We start from the raw sequence: 22,738 nt of genomic DNA, 5'->3' as shown, positions 1-22,738 counted from the left end.
TATGACCTAAATCAAATTGGTATAAGACTCTAATAACTGTTGAAACAAAGATGGCGCCTTTTAATACTTTAAACAACTTTTTCGTGTGAATGTTTGCAGTACTTTCTAGCAGATAAAATGAAACTTTGACATTTTGTTTTGATTGCTTGCGTTACAGCTATTGATGCTGCAATGTTTTTGTCGTTTTTGTGTTATGTTGAGTTTAAAGTTGTTTACTTCTTATTAAATTTAATGAAAATGGACGAGGGAGATAATTTGAATTTATCAGTATCATACATGCTAAGTGTTTCCAGGTACGGATACAGTTTTAATGTGCTAAGTTGCTTAAAATATATAACTTCAAACGAACGACAAGCTTATAGATTGAATGATGTCGTTGGAAAACAGTTTTAGGTTATTCTTGAGCTGAGTAACTTGAACGTTCATTTACTTGCTGTCATGTTTTCTAATTCTCCAAGCGGGGGTTGCGATACGTAATGTAGTTTACCGATTTTTTATTTATTGCGAATCATGTAGTGTGAATTGTTGAGAACTATAGGTTATGTTTGGTTGTTGATATTAAACATAATTTGTAAATAATTACACTTTTGGTTAGGGAGCTGCATTGAAAATACCATAAAGTATTTGGGGTTGGTAATTTGGTATTTTTATGTTAGCCTAATTGTAATAGGTAATGGGAATGGTTGGTAAATTGTAAGAGTTGCGGCTTTTCCATTAAAATATATATATATATATATATATATATCCCAAATAGGTTTATGAACATTACAGACATAACGCACGATCGTGAACTCATGCTGCAACTGGTTTTGCTGTCGAAAGCGTGTGAGTCTACGCTATTGTGTTACGTGGTTATGTTTTGCGTAGGCATCTCGTCAAGTTCATGTATGTCACTGCCGATGATTGCCCTGTCTGTTGCAAAGCAGCGCCCTTGTAATGGTTTCTTGCTGTGCAGCTATCACTTGCAGCCTGCGAACAAGTCTACAGCGAAGTGCTTGTCTTACTCCTAGTGTGGTTACGTTACGTACATACTCTTACGTCAGTCACGTCCCAGTCTTCTGTTGGTCTGGTCCGTGCCTTAGGGCGGGTGGATGATGTTTCGGCGATCAGCTGGCTGGCAACAGCACAGAGGGCGTCTGCTGCACCCTTGTAAATCAAGCTTTCTTTTCTGGTGGTGCAGCTTCACTGCAGTTGATTCCTGCTGTCTCTAGCACCTTTCACGTTGGGTATTATACTACTTAGCTCCAGCGGTTACGTCGGTAAGCCAATCAACAAACTGGATTCAAAAAATGCCACAATGTGGACATTTTTGGCGGGTTGCGGACATATCAGGTATGCAGCTGTGAAGTTTCTCTGGCTGCCTACAGGTTAGGCATGCAGCGGTAATTATCCGTGCTCTTAAGTGCCCTCGTAGGAGCTGCATTGCCACTCGTATCACTGTGATGGTGTGCGTGATTCAGCAAACCGTTCACACCATAACAATATAATTTTAATTATATGGGCTAATGTAACCATGTAACATCACACGTTAAAGTTTTCCTTCAATTTGGCATTACCTATACATTAAAAAGTAAGCATATATATATGGTTTTCCGAACCGGAACTGATCACGTAACTTTGGTCTCTAAATCTACATGTTCTTATGTATTGCTGGTCTATAAGTAATTAACAGTTCTCATAAAATTGTACAATATTCATAGGAATGTTTTTATTTAAATCTACACTATGCATTAAACAAAATCTTTAAGGTAATGTGTGTGACAAGTATTCAGCAACAATGCCACTAAACAGTTGTTACATTTGCGTGCTTGGTACCGGTTAAGATTCATAGTGCATGAGGCATGGGGGCACGTATGACCTGCTCAACATTTGTGACAGTGAAATCCATTTACTTAGCTTGTTAATACTATATTATTTAGTTATCATAATATAAACATAAAATATTGGATAAATGTATTAAGGCCAGCTGCTGTAATTATAAGCTAGAAATTTTTGATTTCAGGATTGCAGAATCTTGTACAGGTAAAGAAATGAAAGATGGTTTCAAGTTACCTAAGTGGATGCTAAGACAGCGTAAAAAATTCTGGGATTCTATCAATTCAAAATACTCTGTTTTTGAAGATGTAAGTATCAGATACGGTACTTTAAGTAATGTTTAGTAGGAAAACTTAATTTAGCATGAAATTTAGATTGAATAACTTTGGCTTATGGAAGGGAGGCAGTTAACTGAGTAAGAAATGCACACTTGCTGGGGAAAGTGGAAAAATCAAAAATGTTCAGGAAATTTGATAACCATGGGAAAAGTTGTGAATTTTGAATAGACTTGTATGTTTTTGGTGTCTTTATTTATCTATGTGGTTTAGGCTCATACAGCCTACTATAATCCTAGAAATTCCTGTTACTAGCTTATTCATGGTGTAATTATTCATAGTAAAGCCCTTTTATTTTTCCGGTACATATATAAAATGCATGCAAAGTCCTTGTGTAGTTTTGATTCGTAAACATCTTAGCTCTCTGTTTGCCTCATTTGGTAGGAGTAATTTCGTGAAAATGGAATGAAAATGTGGGACAACAGTGCTGCATGTGCGCAGAAGTCTCATAAATCTTGAAAAGATGGTGGACGCATGTGTAGCAACATATACCCGTATATTGTCACTTTGGTAAATATCAGGGTACATAACAAATGTATTGGTGTGCCAAATGAAACTTTATGATAGTGAAACTACCCTGGAATATATTTGGTAAACTAAAATAGTCATAGTAAAAGTAATTCCAATTATTAAATTACCTTAAACAAAAAGTGGATTTCAAATTATTGCACCTAATACATATTCTCACTATTTCTCAACTGTCTTAATAGCATGGTGGTAAGATGTGTGCTTTGTAAACACGAGGTACGAAGTTTAAATCACATTAATATTACATAATTATTTTTTTTTACTTTTAATAACATAATAGAATATATTATATAATAATAATATTAAATCATCTTAATAAGGTTAAGGTTGGTTTGTAGGAAGTATTTACCAACCAATTTCAGTCATATAAGAAAAAACAAATACACAAAAATATACTTAGTGTTACCTATGTGTTTTAAAATGTTTCAGGTTAATATTTTAATGTCAAAAATTTATAGTATTAACTATTCAAATAATTTTAACAAGATTGGAAGTATTTTAATATAATTCCTTGTTAAAAATCAAGTCCACATTTGGATCTATTGCACTGCAACTTTTTATTTTGCATAGTTCTTAAAAGATAGCACCATGTTCGTAATGCTTTAGAGAACCAACAAAATATTAATTATCATTTTGACGCCATGTTCATCACAACACAATTCTGGCTAATCAATTATAGATATTTTTAAAGTTGCTATTATTTTTTTGTTATGTTTACATAATGTATTCCAGGATAGTTTCACTACCATAAAGTTTACTTTGGCATACCAATACGCCTAGTTCATCCCCCGTGGGTCCACCATTTTGGCGACTTCAGCTGGTGGCTATAGCATTTTCAACCTGTCAGATTTCTGTTGTGAAATGCATGCTTATTCCATTGCATTTCTGGTGTATAAGTTACTAAAATTACACCCTCAATGTGCTCAAAAAGTACCTATAACCTCAAAAAATGATAGTACAATCTTGTTAAACAGAATTATAGTTAGGTTTTAAAAAGGGGAAAAATTTTTACCCTTTTACCCTAAAATAAATACTTTTTTCATATATCTATAACACTCAGCATTGTTTTAAGGAATTGTATGTTAAATTTGGTGACATGTTATTAGTGTATTTGCAACATGAGAACACATGAATTTGCTCTTTACTGAGGTTAGATGTTTATATGCATCACTGGCGAGTACTAAAAGACTCACCTTTTTTTTTTTTTTTTAATCTCTTGTTAGAAAATGATATATCTATTGCAAATATGAACAGTAGGTACACTACTGTACATAGATTGTCTTTTGGCTATCTTAATACTTTCAAAATAAATACATAAATTTTTAAACAAATTACTTGCTATTAACTGGAAACTAAAGGATGTTTTCACATTGTGGTATACACCCAGATAGGTTAGAAATATATCAGTAAAGTATTTACTCTTTTAATTCATACTTTATATAAAATTGTTGTAATTAAAGATGGTAGTTAATTCTTTTTGTTTGTGTATATACTTTAGAAAGATTTAAAATCAGAGTTATTTTATGTTTACAATAACATAACACTGTTGCATTGTTTGTAGCATAATTTACTGGAACTGGAAGCAGTGAATCACGTTTTGGTAGTGAGAGTACCACCCCAGTCGACTTGTGCTCAAAGTGGAAGGCGAACAATTGTGACATGTTCAGAATATGAGCTTTTTTTGGCAGTCACCGCATGTTTTCTCTATTATATCTTTCCATGATGTTGTCAGTAGTCTCTTGTGGAAATGGTGTAGGAATGGAGTTGCTTGGCTTTTGGGTTGTAGCCGTGTTGAAGGCGAAGAAGTCATCCATGTTTCGGTCAACGTTGCAGTCGCCATTATCAGGGACTACCCAGAAGCCAACCAACTCCAGGCAATAGCCGCAAAAGCCTGCGATCTTTACTAATGGTGCAGGAATGTTGATTAACTGTGACCTTATAATAGTGTGTTGTGTTATTAATTATTATTTGTAACATTTACACTTTGACTGATGTTTGTATAATTTTTTCTATTTACAGGATACTTGTGAAGCTGTGTTTGAAATTGATATGAGTAGAGAACTGACAGACCATGGTGGGTTAAATTTTGTTATTTCTGGTTTACAGTTATCAAATTCAGTGAAAATCTTTTAAAGTACCGTACCCAATTGGATATGGCTATGTTAAGTATAAGTTAGCTTAGCATAGTTTTGGGGAGCAAATTTAAACTTAAAAATAATAATAATCCTCTGTGTTATTGTTATTTTGTATGATATTGTAAAGATCTGGTTTGCTTTTTAAATTATTTTAGATCCAGTAAAGCATGCAACGTGTTACAAAAGTAAACTGAGGAACTTCACAGAACCATTGCAACCATCTTTCAAGAAAAGAAAATGTTCAGAAGATTGTAAGTTGCCTTACATAATCCTCTATGTTATTTTGTGTGATATTTTAAAGATCTGGTTAAATTTTTAAATTATTTTCAGATCCAGTAAAGCATGCAACGTGTTACGAAAGTAAACTGAGGAATTTCACAGAACCCTTGCAGCCATCTTTCAAGAAAAGAAAATGTTCAGAAGATGGTAAATTGTATTTTGTTTACTGTTTTGCATTATGTTATGAGTCAGCCTCCTGAAAGGAGTGACGCTGATCTGCGCCGGTGGGGCTGAAAAGATTATCATGCAATACTGTGCTCTACATGCACACAATGTAACTCCTCGGTAGAACTGCGTGTTTGCCCGGATAGCAGTACTGGGCCTTCAGTTGATAGATTACTGCAGGCACATTGTACGTAAATGAATTGTCTATAGTTGGATTCATCTGATTGTTTGACCTTTATATTGTTTACTACATATGCATCTTTTAAAAATAATGTTAATGATGTTCACATTTTCAGATTTAGTTGATTAAATGATATCCTTAGCCTTTATAAAGGCAAATGCAACAATTTTTTTTATTGCCTTTAGGGTTTAGTTTCTTTATTTTTAGTGAGTATTATTTTGGGTTCCTTTAATTGCAGATAACATTTAATGCCACGTATTTCTTGTAGTTTTTTCTCTGATTACTGAGAAGAGCAATTTTTATTTGTTGAATAAAAATACCTTTGAATTAGTGTTAGGATTTTTTTTTAATGTAACTTTTGATTTATTGAATCATATTTGTAATTTTTATTTCCAGAGCTGCAGCTGGCAGATTTGTGCGTGGGAAACGAACAGCAGGTTCCAGACATAGATGTAAACGGATGGTCTGAGATTCTCCAGGGTGACACAGAACTGTGTGGTGAGGGAGGAAGTGGCAAACATTTCTGGGAGGAGCTACAGAGCAATGGCGAGGCAGAGATCTTGGCCGGCAGTTTAAAGTCGAAGCTGAAGGGCCGTGATGATTCGTTGAAGAACTGTGATGACAAATGTGTTGAAGGTTCGTAATTTTTTTTGTGTTTCAACTTATTTTCATTTTTGAATGTATATAATTGACAGCAGCTTAACACATACAGTAATCAATGGATTATTTAATTGGTTTTATTTCTGCGACTTTGGATTTAAAACTCGAAACACCTGTGTGTTTGGTTATTGTTTTTTAAGTTCCTAATTTGTATGATTCATTTAAATTAGGCTTAAAAATAGTTTCTTTAGTGTTTCCTGCTGTAGGTCTAATGCGCTGTTTATTGAGTCTAGCACAAATTGTAGAAAATGTTTCGGTGTTGTGGAACATGTGCATGGCATGTACCAGTAACTTCAGATCTTGTTGACTTTACCTATAACTAAAAAGTATTGACTATCTAATGTACTTTTAAATACACAGAGTCTCTACTAACCGAGTTGGAGAGTACCGAGGCAACCTCAGTAAGCATAATCTCTGATGACACTGATGTAATAAGAAAATTGCCTTATTTTAGTTGGTCCAGTGTTATCACATTTTGGGTTGATGTTATTACAGCTTTTTGGAGTGAAACTTCTTTGGGCGTGATGGGAGTAGAATTTCAAGGCCAATTTTTAATGCAGAATTCATGTGAAACATTGTTATGAACATTTCTGACGCGTAAAGGCCAGAGAAGAGGTTGCGGATGGTGCCGAGATCTTGTCTGCCCGCGATGCCTTGAGAGGGTTCCACGTAATAGCGTGCGACTCAGGTTGAACCCTGCCATGCTCCAGCGATAGGGACCCGCTTGCGCCTGACGCCATCTGACTTGCTGCCATCTAGTAAGGGAGTATTTGGGCGGAGGACAACACAATGGGGTTTGAGATTTAAGTAGCTTGGCTTCTGGGTTGTAGCCGCGTCCTTGGCGAATAATTCACTGACGTTTCGATCGACATTGCAGTCGCCATCATGAGGGAGTAGTTACCTACTGAGGTTCTTACAAGTTATCCTGCTTTTATATACTCTCGCCTGAGGGAAAGGTGCTTCCTGATTGGCTGCCCAGCCATCCAGAAGAAAGGAAGTCTCTGATTGGCCTGCAGCTGCAGATCTGTTCTTTATTTCAAATATTTGTTATTTTAATTACTATATAACATAGCTTATACTGTGATTTAAGGGTGTTTGAGGGGTATAATCACACATAACTTCAAATTGATCCAGGTTCAGTTCCTGGCAGATTTTTCACAAGTGAGGAATGTGGCTGGTGTTGCTGTAAGCCTGTAGACACTTTCATCCCTCCCTCCCTCCCTCCCTCCCTCCCTCCCTCCCTTTTCCTTTCCCAATTCATCACTGCTTCCATCTCATTGCTTCACCTTACATCCATCTGTAATGAACTTGGTATTGGCAAATTGTTAAATCTTAATTTAATCATGCTGTGATACAAGCTTGTGTGGCTATTATCCTTTACTTCAGTATTTATCTTCCTTTAGTTTTATTCTAGATAATAGCCTTATGTATAATAAATCTTTCTTAAAATAATGTTTGGGAGGGATGTGTCTCCCCTATCCCTTCCACCCTTTCCATTGTTATCTTTGCTGGGTTTTTTCCCCCTCCACAGTTTTAGAGATTTAATCATGGAGTTGAATGAGAGGTTGCTTATAGCAACCACTGGTAAGATTCTAGTGAAATTTGCGGGTTGATTAACAATGTTAAATGTTTGTAATAGTTTATTTGAGCACTGTCATATTATGTTGTGATGTGTTTAAATGTTTATTATTTTTTACTTGTTTAGGTATATTATTTGGTTCAAAATTTTTTAACTTATCAGCTCTTTCATTTTCAGTACTTCAAGGTTCAGGCAAAGAAGACTGTGAGACATTCAGTTATATTACTACTTCACCACATTCTTTACAGATGAAATGTACCAGAGGAAAAATAAGAAATAGCCAGACTCATTTAATAAGCAGTTTTACAAAATGTAATGACTTCTGCAGTGAAATAATTGAAAATGTTTGTACAGATGAGAAAAACAAGAAAGGAAATTCAACTGATGGAGTTCTGTGCAAGCAGAAACAAAATGCACATGTTTACAAAACTTTGGCAACAGTACCTTCTTTGGAAGCTAACAATAAATTCATTCCATGTAATACTGCTGAAGTGGTTCCAGGTACAGCAAGTGAGTTAAAAGTAGCAATTGAAAGAGTTTTAGAAAATATTTCTATAAAAGAGTTGAAAATGTTGAAAACAAACATAGAAAAATGGAGACCTCTAATTGTTTTGCATAAATGTGATCACGTGTCATCTGCTTCAAAAAATTTGCATAAATTCAGTGAAGAGAAAGTTGCAGAACATTGCACATCAGAAGCTAGTGATACTGTTCAAAGAGAATGTGGAAATGATTCTTTATTGAATCAGGAATCACAAGTAGATGCAGTTGTGAAAGACACTAGTGCAGCCAGTAATCAACAGCAGATGAACCATAAAGTACCTGTCTATAGTAGCAGCGCTGCAAGTTTCACCAATGGAAACTCCGGTGAAAATGAGGGTTTGATTGCCTACGGTGAGCCAAGTAGAGCAAAAGATGTGGACTCTTGGACAAAATTAAATGGAAGTGATCCCCATAACCTCCAGCAGAGTTTGACTGGGTCTGTCAGTTATCACCATGAAGGTAAATGTAATTTTTAATCCAAAATTAAGTCTCCTAGGAAGCAAGTATACACACATTTAATTGAATACACATAGCGACATAGGTAATATATATAGGTCTATAACTGTAATAAACATTTCTAATAACAATAAGTTTTGAAGTTTAGTAGCAAATCCTTCCGAACAGATCTATAGAGGCAAATCTTCTCTATGTCAAGTTCAAAGGTATGAAAACCTGAAAATAGTTCTTTTACTAAGAGATTAAAAGGTCTAGATTGATTTAGGATCATCACTTAGATGCAATATTAACTTGGCTGTTGTGAACTCATAGTTACTGCCAGAAGCAAAAGTGTTTTGGACTAAATAAGACTGGCTAGTCTACCTGAAGGACAGGTCTCCCTTCCGACTTTCCTGAACATTGGACGAGGCAAGAGAGCGTGGGTGAAACACTGAATCTTCAGGACACCCCCAAACCTTAGTGGCGACGGCCAGACTTCTCAGTTTAGGCCGACTTGCACAGTCCGTAGACAAAGGAAACTATTACTTCATTTGATTGACCTGCGAAACTTTCGCTTACCTGGCTGCGAGTCAGCATTGCACTCCCTTTTTAGAATTCAATCGTGGTGTAGCCCACAAGCAAACACCCCAGAGTGGGAGTATAGTAATTGATTACTTTACCAATTCCTGTTCATTTATACAGCAGTATATAATTATTAGCATTTTCTATATGGTTACATCTATTTAAAATAAACTTGTATAATATACAATAATATTTAGAATATGATTAATTTTTTAAAATAATAGTTGGTCAATATAATTACCATGTTTTATCGCATAATCATTGCACATTCATAATCGTCACACTTATCAAAATTTGGAGAGAAAAATTCTCTCATAAAAGTTGCATGATGTTTTTGGTTTTGTTGTTAGATTCCAAGAGCTTTGTGTAGGTAGTAAACGTGACCTTGCCAAAGATCACAGGACAGGCTGTGTGGTAGTTACAATGGGATAATAAAGTAATTAAAAATGTATGATTTCCCGTTCAGTACCTACGGTCAAATGTTTCGGCCCCGCCATTTTCTCTTTAAGCTGTACGTAATTTTTTCCCGTGTAAGATGTTGCCCATAAACTACTTTCCTATATAAAATGATGTACACCAATCCCTCACTTATAATGTCTTCAAATTGCACAAATTCATTTAGCGCAATGTTAATTTTACTGCCGCAGTCTTGAATAGCATGTCTGTAAATTTCAATTAGCATAAAATTGTCACAAGCAAAAAAAAGTGTGGCATGACGCCACAAAGTCTGCTTCATTTCAGTAAACAACAGATGTACTGTGACATACGATTAGCCATACGAGGGAGGAAGAGATGCGCACGCAGGTCTGACTACGCTATCAGCATTTGTACAAACATCAACTATGGCATGTTTAGTTGAGGCTATGGAGTGTAAAGGACTATATGTTTTTACATCCGCGCATATGCCGCCGGGCCGTACCTTTATCACCTGGGCGATGATTAACTTTCGTCTAGCCAGAGGCAGGGAACTCGCACGCACAAACACAAAGCTAAGTCTGCCCATTCGTTTGCCGGTAACTGTATGTGCGCAAGCACCTACAGCCAAGTGAGAGCGTAATGCATTGTGTTCAAGTATTTGAAACAAAATTAGAAGTATTACGACATGTAGAATGTCATGAGTGCCACACTTATGTTGGTCGCACTTTAGTTTTAAGCAAGTCAACTGTGCGTGTCAAATGTTGGTTGTACTAACTGGAATATATTTCACATGAGATACCGGAACAGAAATGAATTGATAATCACATAGAAAAAGGTTGTTAAATGAATGGAGCAATTAAAAAAAAAACATGGGCTTGACAGGATTGGTGTGAACCAAGTGGTAATACAGGAATAAGTTTTCTAATTTTTGAAAAATTAAAATGTAAATATCCGGACAGTAATATCTGTTTCACTGCCAGTAAAGGATGGTTTTGAAAGTTCACGGAAAGGTACGCATTGTTTGTTGGTCACGCCCGGGCGGGCAAGCCAACCAGCCGACTGACGATAAGTACATAACCATCTATCTCCCATTACACGTTGTCATATTTGTCATACAAAGTTTTTGATGGGAGGCTTAGAAAGATAGTGTGACATATTTATTGTTGAATGTTATTCTATTCATTTATATTAAGTAAAGAATATTTCCCTACACATTTTGGAACACATTAAGTAAATTAGCCGTGCTATTTATGGAGACTAAAGCTTCATAATATGCTATTTCAAATAACACGAACGTTTTTAGGAATGCATAAAACAATCGTCGCCACTGTGCATCACGTATAAAAAGTAGTCAGCACTAGTTGGCACCATTCATGTTTGGTTATATTGATGCCTCTATAGAGTGCGGGCACGTAGTCAAATATTGATATATATATATATATAGCTTGCTGATTGCATGCAACGCATGCGCTCTGTCTCGTGTTTAGTAAACTACATTAAATTGCTCGCACTCTTTCGTGGTTTGTGTGTAATACGATGATGGTGATGGGTACGGTTCACTACTATAAGTTCGAACTTACGTTCGGGTCACTGTTTTCGGTTTTCTATTTTAAGTTGAGTAAAATATGTTTTTGTAGCATGGCTAATTAATTTAAATTGCTTTTTTTAGTTTAACGTACTTTCCATGCAACATGTTTTAGTTTTATGAAAAACTTAACAACAAAAATGCTTTTCACATAAAAATTGTATTTTTTTTTTCAGATGTCAGAAAAGAAGTTTATCAAAAGAAAAGTACAAAAATGCATTCCAGGATACAATTCTTGAAATCAACAAATGCCGCAAGCAGTATGAATATTACGGGTGGTTCAAACAAAGATGAAGTGGAAGCATTACAGATGAGACACAAACCAATGATTCCATACAAAAATAACACAAATGTTTGTAGTGTTACATTTAAAAGTGCATTTTCAAAATCAAGTGGAGCAAATGTAACTATTCCTGGAAATGAATTTTTTGTCGCTAAAAGTAATGCTGGAAGCAAATTTACTGATAAGGTATATTCCTCTGCATGTTTTGAGGAGAAAAATGTGAAAACTCATAAAATCAGCAAAGAAAATATAAATCCTCTGTCTTCTTTGCAGTGCTCAAAATTTGTCAATAGTGCTAAATGTGTAAGTAGTAATGATCATAAAACTAAAACCTTAGCATCCTTGAAAAACTCTGTGCTAGGTCCAGAAATTGGTGATGGGATTTCTAGTAAAATCTTTACAAGTAACAAAGTGATGAAAGCAAAAAATTTCACTTGTACTAAGCAAAAAGAGGAAAGAGTCTCTTTTAGTGTAGATAATTCACTTAATATTAAAATGGGTTGCCTTGTTGAGAAAAGCAAAAACCAGTTAGAAAACAACATAAAAGAAAAAATGTCATATCAATGTGATCAAACAACTAGGGATAGTATGGTCAAGTTTAAAAAGGAACATTGCAAAGAAGTTGTACAAAAGTCACCACATCATAATGTTAGTGAAGCAGACTTTATTTTCAACCATAATTATCAGAATCAAAACAAAAAATACTTAAATAAAATATCTTCTAATAGCCAATTCCAAGTAGCACATGAATCTTTCGAACTCAAAAGTGACAAAAGAAATAATAAAAAAAATAAAGCCAAAAAAAGTATACCATTCTGCATGAAAATTGTTGAAACCTCTAAGGATGTACGAGCCTGTACATTTGATTTCAGTTAAAGCAAAGAATGAGACAGGAATTTAGTCAGTATAATGAATACTGCATAATTGTATCTGTCACTTAAGGCTAATGAAATCCTGAAGAGTAACAACTGCAGTTTGAAATTCATGTCATGTGTTTATTTGCTTTTAGTGTTTTGTTTATAGTTGCTTTGTAGGTGCCATGATGTTATGACCTGTTATTAGATTGTAATGTTTTCTTAAGAAACTAACATGATTAATTTTAAGTGTATTTACTATATATTTTAATTTATTTTTGATAGCTGTACATAGGGGTGGATTTAAAAACAGTGAATGTTCTGTCCCACAATATGTGGTCATTGATGATTCATCTGTGAAACAAAGTGATCTGTTTTAAATTTTAGTGTAGATTATTCAATTTTTATTTGAATTAAATCAGATTCAATACTTTTTTATTAATATACGTACTTAGATAGGTATTATAAACTATTTTTTTTATCTAAAAAATTAAGTTACAAATTGTCATCATTCCTTTACAAGTACAAATACTAGTAACAGCTTGTAAAGATAGGGCAGTATAATTTCAGTTGAATACCTGAGAACCCCAAAATTAATTATGTGTGCTATGAGATTTCTGTTGGCCAATAAAACTAAAATGATTGATTTTTATGTCAAAAAATGTATAAATTAAAGTAGTGTCAGTTATGTTACATAACCAGGGTGTACACATTCTGGAAAGTCAGGGAATATCAGGGAAGTTAGAATTGGTCAGGTAATTCACTTGAAACCCTGGAAAAGTCATGGAAATCCCCCATTGACAGTAATTTCAAGGGGAAATGTCATCCCCCAGTCTGCCATCACCCAGCTTATGAAAGCTTTTTTTTTTTATGAATTTGGTTTAATTATAAAGATAACATATTACTGATCACATGTGACATATTAATGTTTTATAATACTTATTTTACCAAAACAGTGTTATTTTGACTGATTGATAGTGTATTCCTGAAAACAAAAATTAATCTGTAAGTATGGGTGTGGAAAATGTACCAATGTCATATAAAAATTAGTTACTAATAACAGTTGTAACATAAAAAAAAGAGTAGGTATAATAAAGTTTTCCTATCTACTTGGTACATACATTTTTGTAAAAATGTCATGCTGAATTATTACATTAATTGAATTTATTATATTAAATATTACTTTTTGTGATAGAAATTAAGTTTTGATTTAAAAAGCTGATTAATTTCATGATAGTAGTTGCATTTCAGTGCCGTATGGTCTATTAACGTACATTTTGGTGTTACATGTGGTATTGTTTGGCATTTTGGTTTTATTGCAATTCACAATAATATCTTGTGGCTACTGATCAGTGGGGGCTGAAAAATTAGCATCTTGTTTTTTCTTTCTAATTTGCACTTAAGATGCTATTTTTTGCTAATTTACAACATAAATTCTGTTTTAACTAATTTTATAAATGAATGTTTGTTTTTTCCTTCAGATAAATTGGTTTAAAATAGAATTAAATTATAAAAATATCCTTAATAAAATGACTTAACTGCTACATATTTTTTGAAAGTGTCAAATCACATTTAGAAGATTCAACCCAGTATTGCAGACTTCCAATGACCTGACTCACCTTATATTCACACATTTCTTTTTGTCTAGGACACGTGTACATGTATAATTAAATTATTTAAATCTATGTCGCTAAGTCTTATCAGCACTTCGGATAACACACAAACACAACACGTCTACCATATTTGGCGTAGAGCTTCTCATCTCGGATAAATAAAGGTGTATGGTTGGCCAATAAGATGAAAACAAAACAGGCCGCACACTCTTGCATTTTGCTTCAGCGGAAGTGTAAAGTAAACTACAGCATGACCACAGCAGTACTATAGTACTTGGTGTTGTCCAAATGTCACACTTGACCTATGCGGTGATTTCCTGGTAATTGTTTTTTACACAATTTTTCATGATCAGCATGTCTCGTGATATTGATGTGCCTCTGTGATGCAGCCAAGTTACATGTTTCTGAAATAACTTCAAAATATAAGCCCCACTAAATTAATCCAGTTTATTTGTGTGTTATTCTATGAATTAAACCCACGACTGAATGCTAGGATAAATAAGTTGCATTAAAAACGATTTCACAATAATAGATGTTAATTGATAAAATAATAGTCGCTGATGTTTCCAGCTCCTGCTGCTATGCAGCAAGACATACAATTTACAGAATTCCTCACTATGAGATCAAGGCCTTCCTCTGGGCCGGCTTCTTACGCGTACCCAATGTCAGATGTAAAATCAAATTAAAACATAATTGTGATTTGCAAAACATTCCATGCTTGATAAGAATGGTACAAAAATGTATCAGAGTAATAGTTCTTTAATCCGGCACATGTGGGACCATGACAATGCTGTATTGTATTAGTTATTTTTCAGGATAATTGAACGTAAAAAAAAAATCATAGTTTTAATGTGAATTTAAAAAAAATGTTCTGTACATTGATTCCAAAAAAAAATGTTTTATAAGATGCTCTATGGTAGTAAGCTCTAAATACACAATTGTAATATTGTGCAAACGTGATTTGTAACCCGGTGATAAGCATGAATCCACCAGAAAAATCTGAACCAGAGCACTTGATCTGTGCTGTATTCTAGAGACAATATTATATACATAGTTTAATTTTCAGGCCAATTTTGTCTTTAAAACAGGAGATTTCTGTGTTATTGTGTTTGTTTTTTTTATGAATTCTGTTTATTCATAAAGCTACCATATTATTCAACAGATATTATGTTTAATGTTTCATGGTACACCTATCCCTCACTTAGCACAATTTGTTTCTAAAAATACTCGTGTTATTCAAAATCACGTATTCTGAAGCATTAGTTTCCATAAATAGCAAGGCTAATTTATTTAATGTGTTCCAAAATTGTGTAGGAAAATATACTTTACGTAATATAAATCCGTTGAATAACACTCAAATATAAATATGTTACAACATTTATCTTTATATGCTTCCCATCGCACTTTGTATTACACATACGACACAGCTTAACGGGAGATACGTGGTTATGTACTTTATCGTCAGTCAGCTAGCTGACTTGCCCGCCTGGGCGTGACCTTCAACTCACGACGCGTACCTTTCCAAACCATCCTTTACTGACAGTGAAACTGATATTACTGTTCGGATAATTACATTTAAACTTTCAAAAATTGAAGTGCTTATTCGCGTATCACCACCTGGTTCACACCAATCCTGTCAGGCCAATGATTATTTTTTTCATTGCAACATTCATTTAACAACCTTTTCCACGTGAATCATCTGTTCATTTCTGTTCCGGTATCTAATGTCCAATATGTTCCTGCTAGTACAACCAACAGCATCAGACTTATGTAAACTTTTCAAGAATCCTTATTTCGTAGGATTGTGCGCACAGTTGACTTGCTTAAAACTAAAGTGCGACCAACATAAGCATGGTCTTCATGACAATCTGCGTGCTGTAATACTTCTAGTTTTGTCTCAAATACTTGAACACGATTCATTATGAGTGATCAAGCATGAACATTTACTGGCAGCTGAATGGGCAGACGTTGCTTTTGTCTGAGTGAATTCCTTGCCACTGGCTAGACTGAGTTCACGGCCCGGTTAGTGGTCAGGCGACAATGGTACGGCACTGCGGCATACGCGCGAACGTAAAAACATTTCGTCCTAAACACTCCATAGCAGCAATTTAACTTGCCATAGCTGATGTTTGTAACAGCCAGCCGATAGCTTAGACAGACCTGCACGCGCATCTCTTCCCCCCTTGTTTGGCTAAGTGTATCCCACGGCACATCTGTTGTTTACAGAAGTTGAAACAGACTTCGTGGCGTCATGCTCAACTTTTTTTTTTCCTGCAGAGATTTTGTGCTAACTGAAATTTACATACGTGCTATTCAAGACTGGGGCAGTAAAATTCACATCGTGCTAAATGAATCCGCGCAATCTGAAGATGTGCTAAGTGAGGATAGGTGTACGTATTTCATCAAACAGTTTCATTTTGACTGATACATTTTACACTTTACAATATAATAACTTTTAATAAGCATGTCTTAACTACCCAGAACAATAAAAATTAATCGTCAGATATTTGTGTTTTTTTAAGAATGTACCAATGCTGTAATGTAAAGATGAGTTACTAGATGCAAGAACAAAAATAGTAAAAAAAATCCAATATACCTATATAGGACTTACTTTTTGGTACATACTACATGCTAAATGAATTATATTCTTTGAATTGATTATATTATAAGATTATGTTTTTGTAATTTGAGTTATTTTTGATTAAAAATACTGATGAATTATATTAGTTGCATTTTGATAATTTATGGTATATTAACTTGCATTTTGATGTTATATGGTTATTGACATACTTTTGTGTGTTTTTTGGGTTCTATTGCAATTCACCATATAATATGGTCCTTAAGTATTACAGAATGTGCCAAACTGAAGAGTGCTGAATGTAACAATTAAAACCACCTTAATTATTAATTAGGCCAGACATGCAGGTACAAGTAAAATAAACTTATAAGCAGCACAGAACATGACCTCAGTATTATATATGAGTCTTGTGTGCCCAATGTTATTACAGAATGTGTATCTTTCTGCTCTTCTTCATTCACACTAACGGTTGTCTTCTATGCTTCGATTTTATTTTCTTCTTCTGATCTTCATCCTAGCAGGCTGGTTGCCACAATAGTTAACATCATTCTTCTCCATTTGACTTCATCTTGTGCTCTTCTCTTCATTCGTGTGTCAAATCTGTTTATCGCTGCTCAGCCAACATCTTTCCTTCTACTGTGACTCCATAATGGGAATCAGAAAGTAGTTCTGTTGGAGTTGACCATACATCCTTTCCTTTTTTTTATTTTTGGGAGCTCCTTCCACAGACTTCTCTCATCTCCAGCCCTCACAAACACAGCCTCATTTGTTGCACTCTTTGACCAGCATTCTCCTATAGTATGTCAAGCATTCTCCTATAGCACCAGGCTTCAGAAACTTTCATCTTCCTTTTCCATGCAGCATTGACGGTCCAAGTTTCACTACCGTGATGTAATACAATCCATTTGTAAATTTTTAGTTGTCTACAATTGTTTACAGGTCTTAGGGCATTAATTACTGAAAGAAAACAGTACAACAATTTAAGTGATGTTTCAGTTCAAAGTCAGTATGCTGTCACTTAGTTATACTATTGATGTATTAACTACATATGTGATGTTATGATTGGTTTTATTTACACACGTGATACAACACGGATACTTGATTGATGTTGAAATCAGTGCACGAGCTGAATGGTGTGTATTCCAGGGTATTTGACACTGTTGTCATGAGTGATTACATTACATTATGGTAGAACAGAACTACACGAGGAGTCACATAGCTATTGCTTAGCTACGTCCATTGGGCTGACTACTTGGATACATAGTTGCTGGCTAATGACAAATGATTAGTCCATATTACTTGAGAAGTTCCATAACTGATTCCTCCACAGGATACACTAAACTAACACAAAAGTATGAGCCAGGTGGGTAAATACACAAAGATTACCAAGTGGTTATAAAGTTGCTTGGTTAATAACACATAAAAACCAGAATTAATTATAATGACTTGTCGGGTGTGCTCGTGAGTAACATCTCACTACAGCAAAGCGACAAAACGGTACCAAGACCAAATTCCAGCTTAGGTTGAGGTCCATGAGACATCCCATGTTCAGGCAGTAACTTACATAAAAGTGATTCTAAACCACTGTTGGGTATGTTATTAAGCTGAGCGCCTGGTGTATGAAAACTGTTAAATCAACTACGAGGGATGTTTAAACTTTCTATGTAAATTTTTGTGATTTTTAGTCTGGGCATGATTCACGGCCCACTGGGCACCAGTTAGGTGAAATGTGTACCATAAGTTGGGGTTACTTTGCTCCAGAATTTCCCTTTAGAAAGTTTAATGTCAATTGGATTAAAAATGGATAGTGGAATAATTTTTTAACTCTTATAATCTAAGCATACAAAGTCAACTCTTGTTGTATCTTAAATGAATAAATTTTATGCCCATAGGTTAATTAAATACACCATTTAACATTTTGGGGAAATGTTTCCTCATAGGGCAAGAATACTTTGCCCCAAACACTTTTTACATGTGAATTCATATTCAGGAGAAAAGTTGGAACACAATAGGGGTCTGAATACTCCATTAACTTAAGCATTAAACAGATTATGTAGTAATCACTAACAGAAATCTTTGCATTTAATAGATGAATGTCATTTACAAAACTGACAAAATAGTGTCATTATTTTACATCATTTTTGCCAAGTGAATAAAATTAACATTATTTTACATTCCTAGTATCATTTTAGACCTATATATATCACCTAAAAGCCATTTAAAAAAATTGACAATAAAAATACTGGGTTTCTAGAAGAGTCAATGCTTCGTTTTGTATAAAAAAACATAGTGTGTGCGTTACATCCACCAAGCTGAGTCCAACTCACGAACTGAAAAAAACCGTCGGCTTGAGATCAACTTAGGTGGTGATATGCTGCCAAAGATATCTTCCCAATTGTAGAACAATTCATCTGTGTCTTTGGGCCACTTCCATGATTTGCATGAACGTTTCAGTGCACTGACCGGGGCGCTATCATTGTTGCAATAAGTGATCATACATGGGAAAATCTCTCCCTCATAGATGAAAACAACATATTCTCCCACTTTCCTCTCTAGTGGCTGGAGAGACAAAAGGTCTCGAGGGTTTTTTTACCAGATGCCACAGCAACAGCTTGATCGTCCAGTTCTAATTCTTTATCGTCATCATTAATGATGTGTTGTAAATCATTCTCATCACTCAAATCTTTTACTAGTTGTTCTTCATGCACATCACTGCTACTGTCATTGCTAGCATTTCTCCTATTCTTTGTTTTTTTAGACATACCTTCTTCAGAGACATTTATTTCACTGGTAACACTTTGGCCTGGTATAGTGTTAAGTTTTCTTCTTTTTCTTGAACCAGAGGGGCTGGTCCATTTCACTCTCTTGTAAGCTAAACTTTCTAGAAAAGATGTCTACATTGCATTCAGTATGTTTTGGTATGCGAGACAGAAGTTCATCTACACTAAGCGGAACGATGCCACATTTCCGAAACCCTGCCTGGAGGTTTGCTGGAGTTGAGCTAGCCAAAGTATCCATAAGTCGCTTTAGAAGTGTGGGGAAATGTTGTTTCTGCAACACTGCATCATTTCTTCCTTCAGGACTTTCCTTCCACTCCCTCAAGATGTGTCTCCAAGCAACTTTCATGGGGTGAAAGAATGCCACATCGAGGGGCTGAGTCAAGTGGGTACTATTTGTTGGGAGACAAACGAGACTCACATTGTTCTCTTTGTAAAGATTCAGTACGTTCACAGAAAAATGGGAAGAAAGGTTGTCGCAAATTATCACCTTTTTTCCAGGTAGTTTCTTTATTACAGGTAACATGAGAGATTCAAACCAGTCAGAAAAGGTATTGGCATCAAACCATCCACTTTTTGTGCTGTTGTATCGACAGTCTTTAAGTCCATTTTCAGTCCATGTTGACCACATGTGTATTGAGCGATATACTACGTAGGGAGGGAGAATATCACCTGCAGCACTACCAGCAATAATAATTGATATGCTGGTTTTTGATGAATTGCAAATTTTTTCAGGGTATTTCACACCACACTTCACTATAACCTTTTTTCGTCCAGGATCATCTGTCAAATTTTATTCATCTATGTTCCAAATATTCTGTGGGGGTACATTCTTCACTACACTATCCAAATTATGAACATATTCTCGCAGAGTCTGTTCATTTATTGCTGCTCGAGCTCTGTTAATATTGGATGCAAAGCGAACAGACAGCTCAGGATGGCGTTTCAGAAAACCCAATAACCACTCATGGCCTTTAAATCTCTTCACTTGTCTCCCAATTCTGTTGAGATAACTTCTTACGATGACACGAAGGTCAAACTCATCCAAAGGAAAACCAAAGTCGCTCATCTGCTGGATACATTCAGCGAAAGATTTTTCCTCTTCTTCTGTAAATATTGGAGGTATACCTGGTTTCTTTGAGTGGTAATTTTTGAGTTTGTTCAAAATTGTCCTCGGAATTTTGAACATCTCTTCTGCTTTTCTGTGCGTGATTGATCCACTTCGTACAGCAGCCAAACACATTTTCAATTGTTCCTGGGAATAATCTGCATATTTGCGGGCTCCGACTTTTATTTTATATGCCCGCGGCATTTCTGCAATGGAAATGGTCAAATGTGAGAGAGATACAGCTTCAAACAATATACGATTAATTAAATTTTAGCAATGGGGTAACTTTGCCCCACAAATGCTGGGGTAAAGTTACCCCATATAAGCATAACTATAACCTCATTCAACTATTTTTCAGATTACATCAAAGCTATTTAAAAAAAACATTCCTTTTAAAGATAAAATGTGCGAAATAAATAGTGAAGAATGAAAGCAGGTACTAACCTGCTTATGATGATTGCTGCTGATTCGAGCACTTAATTCTTTCTAGCAAAATATTGGAGGTAAAACTTTACAAAGTTGTCATAGATGTTTCATACAAACAAATGAGTAATGAATCTTGGAATTCAATGTTAAAGAATTTGCTATGAGACTAACAAAATAATAAATAAATACCCATTCCTCTAAAATTATACTTGTATGAAGTATAGCATCAAAGAAAAACTAAGATTTTGGAGCAAAGTATCTCTTGTAGGAGCAAAGTAACCCCAACTTACAGTACCGGTATCGTTTTTATTTGAGGCCTAGGAACTTTCGGAGCCCATTCTTTTTATTTATTTTATTTATTTATTTATTTTCATATCCTTTGACCCCATTTCTGGGGTATGATACATGTCAAGTACATATAGGAAAAAAAAAAATATATATATATATATACATATAAAGTTTCACAAAAAAAAATAAAATATACAATTTCACAAAAAACAAAAGCACAAAATATATAATTTCACAAAAAACAAAAACATACAATTTCACATAAAAAAAATATAATAATAATATACAATTACATTTTACTTATTAGTTAACATACATTACAAGTGGGATTGAATTTACCCTATAAAATCTTTGCTATTATTTTTTATTTTTATATAGTCTTATACATCTTTGAAAGAATAAAAAAACTGTTTTTCAGCTATTTTTTTTAACTCTATTGCAAACAATTTTTTATTATTAATATTTTTAACATGCCGAGGTAGACTATTATATAAGCAGATTCCCACATAATTACAGTTTTTGGCATATTGGCTGGTGGAGTGAGATGGTATTCTGAGGTTGAGTGTAGTTCTTGTTTGATGTCACTATTTGTTTTGTGTAGATGTATGTTATCTTTCATTAAAATCATTAGCTGGATAAAATATTGACAGTAAAAAGGTATAATTTTGAGATCTTGAAATAGGTGTCTACAGGATGATGATGGTTGTTGTTTGTCCATATGACGCTTGATTAGTTTAAGGCCGTGTGCCACACACTAGTTATGTACTCTACATAAATATATATCTTAGCATTTTAATTTGTGGTTTTATATGTATGCAAATAAGTATTTTAGTGTGTTTTTGTTCCATGGGCCTAACCATTAGGGAAGGCCATCGTGCGGTGTTGTATAGTGTTTTGCGCATGTTTGTAACCATGTATCCCATCATTTTTTTTTAAATTAAAGGTACTGTTGCCGAAGTGCCCGCACACAGTAGTTTCAATCGAAGGCCGAAGGTCTTAACTAGCTCGCAGCATAACTACGCTATCAAAAGTCGTATCCACAAGACTTAACATGTCGCGTCAGGTTAGGCTGCGGAAATAACCCAAGCCATGTTGGTAGTAACACCATGTATGAGCGACATTTGCCAGTAAAGAAGAGTTCCACTAGATTGTTATGATTCCGTAGTTCAATAGACTATCCTTGAACATAGTGTCTCTGGTGGCTGGAAACAGCCGGGGGTATCTCTAGTTGTCATCACCTGCCATCTGCCGGGCCATTTGGCGATGTCATGCCTTGGACTATCTGTGTACTAGCTTGCAGGTCCATAAATAAGTTAATTGTACCGTTAACATCAACAGCACCAGTCAGTATGACACAAGGTGGCAGGTCGTCAGATAATAACTGCCTGTGTGAGTAAATGGAGCACCGGTAGGTGTCATCAAGTTTACAGCCATTGGCTGAAACCAACTTAATGTATTGATTGTCTAAAAACTAGTGCAATTTTAGTAATTTTTTAAATAGTGCAAGTATTCAGAAGTTATTTATTCTTTTACAAAGGGTTTGCTTTGTTATTTAATTTCCTTTCGTTCATT

At 34.8% G+C, this 22,738-nt stretch overlaps 1 protein-coding gene across 1 annotated transcript; it reads left to right on the top strand.

Moving 5' to 3' along the window:
- The first annotated feature begins 119 nt into the window (after positions 1-119).
- LOC134530447 (uncharacterized) lies at positions 120-21,469 on the top strand. Its single transcript, XM_063365270.1, has 8 exons — positions 120-293; positions 2,003-2,123; positions 4,698-4,752; positions 4,969-5,064; positions 5,144-5,239; positions 5,835-6,074; positions 7,855-8,679; positions 11,416-21,469. The coding sequence occupies exons 1-8, from the start codon at positions 172-174 to the stop codon at positions 12,396-12,398; spliced, it is 2,538 nt and encodes an 845-aa protein (XP_063221340.1). The 5' UTR covers positions 120-171; the 3' UTR covers positions 12,399-21,469.
- Positions 21,470-22,738: the final 1,269 nt, after the last annotated feature.

The sequence above is a fragment of the Bacillus rossius genome, chromosome 3 (genome assembly GCF_032445375.1).
Source record: "Bacillus rossius redtenbacheri isolate Brsri chromosome 3, Brsri_v3, whole genome shotgun sequence".
Taxonomy (NCBI): Eukaryota; Metazoa; Arthropoda; class Insecta; order Phasmatodea; family Bacillidae; genus Bacillus; species Bacillus rossius.
This window is presented reverse-complemented; position numbering and strand designations above follow the sequence as displayed.

What these genes read in the sequence shown, in the direction of transcription:
- LOC134530447 (XM_063365270.1), top strand. Translation starts at nt 172, where the DNA reads ATGTTTTTGTCGTTTTTGTGTTATGTTGAGTTTAAAGTTGTTTACTTC. An exon ending in TACATGCTAAGTGTTTCCAG is followed by an intron (nt 294 to 2,002) that starts GTACGGATACAG and finishes TTTTGATTTCAG; the next exon opens with GATTGCAGAATCTTGTACAG. An exon ending in TGTCAGTTATCACCATGAAG is followed by an intron (nt 8,680 to 11,415) that starts GTAAATGTAATT and finishes TTTTTTTTTCAG; the next exon opens with ATGTCAGAAAAGAAGTTTAT.